General features: G+C 57.2%; 1 protein-coding gene across 1 annotated transcript in view; it reads left to right on the forward strand.

Annotated features, from left to right (window-relative positions):
* The window catches only part of MROH5 (maestro heat like repeat family member 5), a 44,513-nt gene that overhangs the window by 25,579 nt on the left and 10,100 nt on the right, over positions 1-8,834 (forward strand). Inside the window, exons 18-20 of the mRNA XM_011380627.1 lie at positions 4,674-4,833; positions 5,923-6,104; positions 8,400-8,537. Of these exons, the coding sequence (XP_011378929.1) occupies positions 4,674-4,833; positions 5,923-6,104; positions 8,400-8,537 (480 nt within the window). The remainder of the gene's footprint in view (positions 1-4,673; positions 4,834-5,922; positions 6,105-8,399; positions 8,538-8,834) is intronic.

Genomic DNA, 8,834 nt, shown 5'->3' on the forward strand with positions numbered 1-8,834 from the left:
CTCTTCTGTTTTTGTTAGTAATTTCTAGCTTTCTTGAATGTCATCTGGAACACTTCTGCTTTATGAGATGTACTGATCTTGTAAGCCATTTTCGAGAATGTTCTATGGGCACTTGAAAAGAAGTTTGTTTTCCGTTATCAGGTGCAGAGTTTTACATACATGTACGAGATGTCCCTGATCGTTTGTGTCTAGGTTTTCTACGTTCTCACTTAATTTGCGTCCACTTCGTCGTCTTGCGCGGAGAGAGCGGCGTGTTAAAGTCCCCTGTTATTACTGTGTTCACATCTAGGCCTCTTCCTATCTGCGTGACGGTGGTTGCCATATTCTGTGGCGTGTCTATATTCACAAGTTATACCTTCTCCATGAATTGTGACTTTTAGCATTAAAAAGTGCCCCGCCTTGTGACGTGCAATGCTTTGAGGGCTTGAATGCCACTTGGTCTGTCACCAGGCTCGCTGCCTCTGCTTCCTTATTTTCTCCCCATTTGCCCAGTCTGCACCTGTCCATTCTGTTATTGTAACATTTCAGAATCCATCGGTTTTGGTCTCGATGCGTCATCGCACTTGAAAATATCTTTCTTTTAATAGGTGAGTTACGTGCATCCAGATTTGTCGATATGACAGACATGTCGAATCTCAGCTTTGAGTTCCCTCGACTTGGTCACAGCATCTTGTAATTGCGTGTATTTTGTCATATTTGCTATGTCTCTTTTTCTAAGGCATGTGTATTCTATGATCTTTAGGGGCTTTTTTATTTGATTTAGAAAAGGTGGTGATTTTGTTCTGGTTGTTAGTAATTTCTAACCTGTTTGAATGCCCCGGTCCCTTGTTTTATTATTTCAGCTTTTACTACTTGGTTTTTCTACTTTTACTGGGATTGTTTGTTCAACTCTCATCCGCTGCCCATGTATCCACCAGTGAGATTATTCTATCTTCCTCTCCCATTTTTTCGGTTGCAGATTTCTACTAGGTAAAAATTTGCACCCTAGTCATCCACTCTCATGCCCACATTTGTTTCTCCTGGGCACACACACACACTCACCCTCAATCCCTTTGCTGAAGTCATCAGGTCATCTCCTGGCTCGATGAAACTCATTCTCCCGCAGATTCCCCAAGACAGACTCCCGGCTTTAGAACCCCCCAGGTTCTTTATGTTTAAAATCGTTTACTTGGAAGATAGCTTGGCTGGATAGAAAATCCTTCGTTCACACTTTCTTTTATTAAGGGTTTTTTAAATGTTACTCGACTGTAGCTCTTGCTTTGACTTTGAAAAGTCTGATAACAATAACTTTTTTGCCTTTGTAAGTTATGTGATCTTTTTGCCTAGAGACCTTGGCGATGTTTTCGTCTATCTTTGAAATTTAACAGTTTTACTAAGAAATGTCTCAGAGTTGATCGTGAACTGCCCCAGGTACCTGGTGGGTTCTCTGAAGACGTAAATTTAAATATTCGGTTATTCTCGTCACCGTTATTTTCGAAACGTTTTCTTGGTGGAAGTTTTAAATATTAGTTACTATTCCATTATCGTTTCTCCTCTTCAGAGAGGCCAGGAATTCAAATGCTATTATTTCCTTACCGTCTTTTATTTCTACTACTTTATCCCGAATCCTGTGGACTCTTTTCTTAAATTCGCTCTCATTTTCTGGATCGTTCTCCTGCTTTTCCTCAATGCCCCTTATTAAATTTTCATGTGAGTCTTTGCTTTCTCGGGCACCTTGTATTATTTATTTATTTATTGCTGAGAGAATCTTGTTACTTCTTCCATCTCTCTCTGGAATTCAATCAACTCCCTTTTCCTTTCTTATGAGAGGCCTCTTCGCGCATCTGTCCTTTTTGAACGTCCCATTCGAGACAGAGTTGCGTTATCTTTAAACACTCGCTCGTGTGTGCCGAGCCGTATTTGGAATGTTATCTTACACCTTTTCGGCATCACGATCGTTTCTCAGGGGAGAGTTCCCTCATTTGAGGGGTGTTGATTTTGTTTTCTGATTTTTTTTTTTTTTGCAATTACTCTGTTAATTGTGTCCCTGTTCGTGTAAAACACTGCTGGAGTGTTTAATAGGATTTCAAGGTCAATGGCACCCTCTTCTGTCGGCACAGCGAAGTCCGGAGAACTCGGGAGATGTTGTGGTTTGGCGGTGGGTGAAAGGGCCATGTGCCCTCCAGGGTTCTGGATTCTTCTTTCTCTTTCGGGACATAACTTACTCCCTTTTGTGTCTCTCTCCTTCACCAGTTAATTTCCGAAAGCGTGCTCCTTTCTCTCTTTCCCCGTTTTTTCTTCCCAAATCTGTACCTCTTAAAGGCCGCCTTTCAAGTCCAACGAGCTGTTCAGTCTCTTTCCTGTTATTACCAGCCACCGCCTCGTGGCGGCGCAGGCATGGGCGGGAGTGTCGGAGGTGGCCGGCTGGGCTGGGCATTTTTCCTGTTCGCTCGTGGTAATGTCGAAGGTCGAGTGCTCTCTGAGGTCACAGTTTTTGTGTCGTTTTACTTCTTTTTTTTTTTTTTTTTTTTTTGCTCCGTGTTGTTTTTCAAGATTTCAAGAAGTGAGGACGCAGGCACGTGCAATGGTCTTCAGCGGCCCAGAAGTCTATCCTCGAGTTTTATCTGCGTTGGGATTTATATCTGATTTCCTCGGCTCCGGGAGAAGCACATTTTTCACATCTCGGCGCCTCTGGAAACGGACTGCATGTGACATTGATGGCGCCTCACACCTAGATTTATGGAGCTTCTCGGTCACCTGGGAGCACTTATCAGCCTGAGAACATTTCAGACTTAAACTCTCTGCTTGAGCTCCTTGGGGCCACACGGGTGGTGTGAATCAGACCCCAAAACAGGTTTTGTGTTTCCAAACCACAGGAGAGCTGTCTCCTTCCACCAGTGCGCGGCTGAGTCATGCAGCTTTCCTGGCTGTTTCTTTCTGCACAGCGAGCGTTTGTCTCGTTCCGTTTTGTCGCGTTGACCGTGTACAGGCAGCCTCGGGGTCGCAGCTCTACGATGGGCTTTCGCTCCCATCTTGGCTAAGTGTCCTTTTTTAGGAGAAGATGGAATAACGTGCTGCGTCCTAAATACTGCGGCGTACATGGAACTGTGCGGTCCGTACCGTTCCAGCATTCCTTCGTTATCTGGCCTCTTTCCCCCCTCATTCTGTGTTTAGGGTCCATCCTAGCATGTCACGTATACTTGGAGGAAGGCTGCCCCCTCAGGTCTGTGCCCATGTCCCTTTCTTAGTGAAAGCTTCCCCGACTGCCCTACTGAACATCGATGACACCCAGATGCACCCTCCTGCTGGCTCCTCCCCTCCCCGACTTATGCACACACCGCTGTTTGCCACACGTGTCAAACCTTCAGGGGTCGTTCCCACCCGGTCACTGGCTCTGTCATTCCGGGTCCTCTGGAAGGGGGCCTGCATGTGACAGTTCTCAGGACACAACATGTCGGCTGAGTAACAGATGCCCACAGGGAGCAAAATAGAAACCTTGGCCCTCTGGGCACCCTTGGTCCTGGAGAATCATCTCACTGAGGCATCTCGAGGCAGGCTTTGCCCCCAGAGAGGCGAAGCGACTTGCCTGAGATCACACAGCCAGCAGGGGGCAGAGGCCCCATTCCGACTCCGAAGGCCCCGTTCTTTCATGTGGGCAGTGCCCACGCTTGGGAGATTCCCAGAGTCCTCTGAGCTGTGTGCCCACCCAGTCCGGGGTCGGATGGGGCTTCCCCAAGGCTCAGGGGCAGACCCCTTGGGTCTGTCTTAAAGCCAGGGGCTCATCCAGTCCCCCAGCTATGGCCCCCTAGCCCCTACCATCATTCTAGTGAACCTCCTGTCCCTCCAGCCCGTGCCACCCGCACTCAGGTCCGAAGACAACCTAGCATGGAAAGCAGAGGGCTGCCAGAGTCGCCTGCATCTTGGGGAGCAGCGCCCCCTGCCCGCCCAGTTCCCACAGGGCCATGCTCTTGGAACAGGCGGAAAGGCCATAGGCCCAGGCAGGCTGGTCCAGTACCAGCTCCCCAGTTAGAGGCAGAGCTCCGATCAGGGCACACCCTCTCTCTCTCTCTCCAGTCTTGTCTTTCCATCTGCAAAATGGCCACAAAGACACTGCAAAGCTCTGCACACCCCAGGGATGGGCCCTGACTTGACTCGGGCTGGGCTCAGTGGGGCTGGACCCCATCAACCCAAGCCTGGAAAACAGTAGCCCTGGCGGGCTGCCAGGAGGAAGGGGCTCAGTGGAAGTAGGCCGGCAAGTAAGAATACTGCAAGCACAAGGAGTGATCGCATATGTGAAGGCCCAGAGGAAGGAGAGGAGAGAGGCAGGCAGGGGCTAGAGGTCAGAGGGCAGGGGTCAGAGGCTGACGGCTTTGAATGCCCACTGGGCATGTCCTGCCAGTACCTGGGAGCCACTGAAGGTGACCAAGTTGGAGTCTGCAGTTGGGTGAGAAGGGCCTAAAAGGAGAGATGCAGGAACAGGGGTCGGGCAGCTGGCCCGGTCTCCTGTGTCCCCCCAGCCACGTACACTGCTGTGCCACCCGCCCCTTGTGCCCCACCCGCAGTTGCCCTGATCCGCCCCTCAGCCTCCCGCCCTGCCCAGTTCTGGCTCGGGACCCAGCCTGGCCCCTCCCTGGGCCCTGGTCACAGTGGGGCGCTGGTGTGGCTGAGCCCTTACGGCCCCTCTCTGCCCACAGCCATGCCTCCCAGCTGTGGAGGGCCCTGGGGGCCGAGCAGCCTGTGAGCCGCCTGGTGCTGGCGATGCTCTTGGCCTGGCTGCACGAGCGGCCTCTGCCCATCGGCGCTAGCGACAGCAGCCCCCAGCCCAAGGAGAAGACCTACCTGCGTTCGCTGGCCGTGAGTCTCTGCCGCCCCCCCAGATGCCTTCCCCCGCTGCCACTGGGCCGAAGCCACTTCACGTGGGCATTCAGATGCCAGTGGTGTCTGGGTGCCCATGGTGTGCCAGGCCCTGGGGAGGGGGGAGACCAGCCCAGCCTGGAGGGGGAGTCCTCAGAGGCTACCCAGCTAGGGGCTGACCACACGGGCCCCAGCTCCCACTTCTTGGCCAAGGGCGCTAGACCACGCCAGAGCCCGGTTCCCCTCTGTGAAGCGGGACAGTGGTGGTCCCACAGGGCTGGGCAGGGCACTCGGGCAGGTGGTATGGACCTGGGACTCAGGACGGCGGTGTGGACGGCCTCGGAACAGGAGGACTTCGGGTCCGGTCCAGGCCAAGAGCGAGGGTGGGGAGAGAATGCCCTGCATGGGGTTCTGGGGGTACAGGTCCTGCTGGAGCCCTGGGGGCTGCCTCCCGCAGCCACCGCCCCCCCTGTGGGAGCCTACCTTCCCCCACTTCCCCCGCAAGCCCAGGCCTCGCCCCTAACACAGCCACAGCTGTCTCTCTCGGGCTCCCTCGGCCGACTCGGAGGGGTGGCGGCTGTTCCCAGCCATAGTTTTCTCCAGGCTGAGAGCCCCCTCTCCAGGAGGCCCCTAGGCACACGGCTGCCTGCCGCGGAGGTGTGTGACAGCCGAACGTGGCGGCAGAGGAAAGTCCCGCCCCGCGCCCATACCTGGCCTCTGTCGGCCCTTCTTGCTGATACCCCCAGCCCGGGGCTGATGCAACGTGGGGTCAGCAGGGTGGCCTACCCCGTGACCTGCCGTGCCCAAGTCCCTGCCTTCCCCTTCTCGTCACTGCCCAGTGCTGTCCCCCACCCTGAGGACTTTCTGACCGAAAACCCCTTCAGGCCTCGGATGCAAGTACCAGTGTGAATGGACAGAGCCAGGCCCGAGGGAGGGAGGGGCGTCTCCGGGACTTGGCCCTGGTCCCGGAGGCTGCGAGCAGGGAGGGGGAGGCGCGGCCGACACAGGCTTTGCTGGACGGCTGGTCAGTGGGCCTGACCCCCAGGCTGCAGGGCTCGGGGGCCTCAGCATCCCCTGCCACCCCAACAGGCCATGAACACGCTGCACGAGCTGCAGTTCGCCCGAGAGTTCAAGGAGGCCGTGCAGGAGGCCTACCCCCAGCTCCTGCTGGCCCTCCTCACCCAGATACTCTACATCCTGGAGCTGAACCTGCCCGAGGGTCCCCGGGTGGGCCAGGAGGCCCAGGGGGTGGCCACGCCCAGCCCCCAGAGGTAAGGCCACACCCGGGAAGCCGCTTCCTAGGGCTGAGTAACTAAGCACCACACTCCGGCGGCTTAAGGCAACGCACACTTACGCTCTCACAGTTCCAGAGACTAGAAGTCCCAGGTCAAGGTGGCCTCAGGGCCGTGCTCCCCGTGCAACCCGTGGGGGTGGACCCTGCCTGCCCCCTCCAGCTTCTGGGGGCTCCCGGCCATCCCTGGTGTTCCCCAGCTTGTACACGCATCAGTCCAGCCTCTGCCTCCGTGGCCACGTGGCCTTCTCCCTGTGTGTCCTCACGTCACCGTCCCTCTTCTTACAATGACACCACGAGGGATTAGGCCCCCCCTAGTGGCCTCACCCTAACTAGATTCCCTCTCCAAAGACCCTATCTCCCGATGACACCCCATCCCCAGGGACTGGGGATTAGGGCACGTGATGCTGCCTTCCCAGGGACGAGGGTCAGGGCTTCGACATAGCTTTTTGGGGGACTCGATTCAACCCCCCAAACCCTATCTGTGGCCAGCGCAGCAGCGAAAAGCACTGAGAGCAGGTGCGTGTCCCAAAGGCGCTGGGCAGCAGAGACTCGACCGGCACACGGGGACGCCATGGGACAGCTCCTGCCCCGTATGCCACGCCTTCCCTGAGGGCAGCCCTCACGGGGGCTCTGCGAGATGGATGTGTCCTCCACGAAGCCAGAGGCTTCGCCTGGGCCCCACGGGACGTCCGTGTGTCGCTGGGCACAGCAGGGGCATCCACCTGGCCACTGCCAAGCCCCTGAGGCAGATGCCTTTCCGGTCTCCCGCGCACTCCACTGGACCCCAGGACATTTTTGTGCTGATGTCACGGGCGGTCACCGGCCTCCGCCCGTGTGACGGCATGGACGAGACCTGCGTGGGAGGGTCACGTACCACCGCTGACGGTGGCGGTTCAGGCAGGCGGCCCCGTCTTCGCTCTGCACCAGGCCTGTCTTGAGAAATCCAGGGAGCGGGTCTTGCAGACCGCGGGGGCCTAGCTCCTTCCATTTGTTTGTATTATGATGTGCTTCACGCAGTTTGTCAGTTTTAACAGCTTTCCCCAAGGCGCGCCGCCGAAAAGAAATGTCGCTTTTCATATTATTTCCGAATTCGAATGTGCATAAAGTTCCGTTTTTATTCAAATCAACTGTGCAAAATGCATGAATCTTCCCTAATAAGCTAATAAAACGTCCTCCTCCCAGAACGGAGGAGGGTAAGAGATAGATGCCATGGTCCCTCTGCTTCTGCCACCTGATGCAGGCAGGCCGCCCCACCGACCCCGCTCCCACGCCCCCCCCACCACAGTCCTGAGGATGCCCCAGTCAGCCGGACGCTGTCTTTCTGGAAGCTCCGGTGTGGCTGCAGGACAGGCGATTGTGAAACCAGGAGCTCCCCAGCACCATTACGGAACGAAATGCCTCTCTGTCCCAGAGTCCCCTTCTCCTGGAACCGTCATCACTGTGGCTGAGACCAGTGACCTGGGAAAGGCTGCTCGTTTTAGTGGCATGGCTTGGGGCGAGATGACAGACCACCTGGCACTTGAGTTGGCACCACTGGGGATGTTCACGGTGTGGCGTTCCATCCTTTGACACTTGGTTTTGCAAATCTCAGAACGTGCCCGGTCAGCGCTGACAGCCTCCTTCCGGGCAGTGCAGGGGTGGGGAGGGCACAGAGGGGGGCTGGCCCTGCTCTTCCCGGGCCTGCATTCCTGGGCCCTCCGCCCGTGTCTTCCCGCAGAGCCTTTGGCAGCCCCCGGCCTGTGGCCACGACATGCGGGGCGGGGGGTTCGGGTTCTACTCCACTTCGGCCGTCCCAGGCCAGGCCATGGGACCAGGACAGGACACATAACCTGCCCGGGCTGCTTCGTCCTCTCCCGGGGGTGTGGCAGTAGAGGGTCTCTGGGCCACCGCAGGGGAGTCTCCTGGAGGGGCGCCTGGCCGAGCCGCCACGCGTGACGCAGGCACTCTCTCTGGCACAGCGCGTGGCGGTGGGGCCGGGCTTCTCCGTGACCTCTGAGGGCGGAGGGCTGTCAGATGCCGCAGAGGGACCCTTCTCCGGGCTCCCGTGATGCCAGCCACACCCCTCTCGCCACCTCTTACCCCTCGTCCTGCCCGCTCTGTACTCTTACCCGACATTTAAAGGACACCGTCCCGCGAGGCTCAGCCAGGACCCAGTCCACCCCGTGACTCGGGAAACGCAACCGTTTCTGTTAACAAGGAAGGGACTGACCTGGGTGGCAGGGCACCCTACCGGGGCCAGGACTGGCCCCCGACCTGCTCTGCTCCCCAACAGCACGTCTCTGGAGGCACTGAAGAGCCTGCTGTCCACCGCGGGGCACTGGCAGGACTTTGCCCACTTGGAGCTGCGGGGCTCCTGGGACCTCTTCACCACCATCCACACCTACCCGCAGGGCGTGGGCCTCCTCGCCAGGTAGGGGCGGGGCCGGGCAGGGGCGGGGCCGGGCAGGGGCGGGGCCAGGCAGGGGCGGGGCTTGCTCCAGAGGCTGGGTGTATGGGCTCCCCTGAGCCACAGGGACAGGGATGCAGGTGTCCCCCCCAGGCCCTACCAGCCCGAGGCCACCTAGAGGACAAGGGCTGTGCCTGCTCCTGTCTCCCGTGTGCGCCCCAGGCCTGGCACCCAGTGGGTGCAGAGGGAGCGAGACCTTGCTCTAAGAGATGGTGCCACACGCACTTGGTGACGCCTCCAGCCACCTAGTCCCAGCAGGGT

Source organism: Pteropus vampyrus, unplaced genomic scaffold (genome assembly GCF_000151845.1).
Source record: "Pteropus vampyrus isolate Shadow unplaced genomic scaffold, Pvam_2.0 Scaffold398, whole genome shotgun sequence".
In the NCBI taxonomy this organism is placed as follows: Eukaryota; Metazoa; Chordata; class Mammalia; order Chiroptera; family Pteropodidae; genus Pteropus; species Pteropus vampyrus.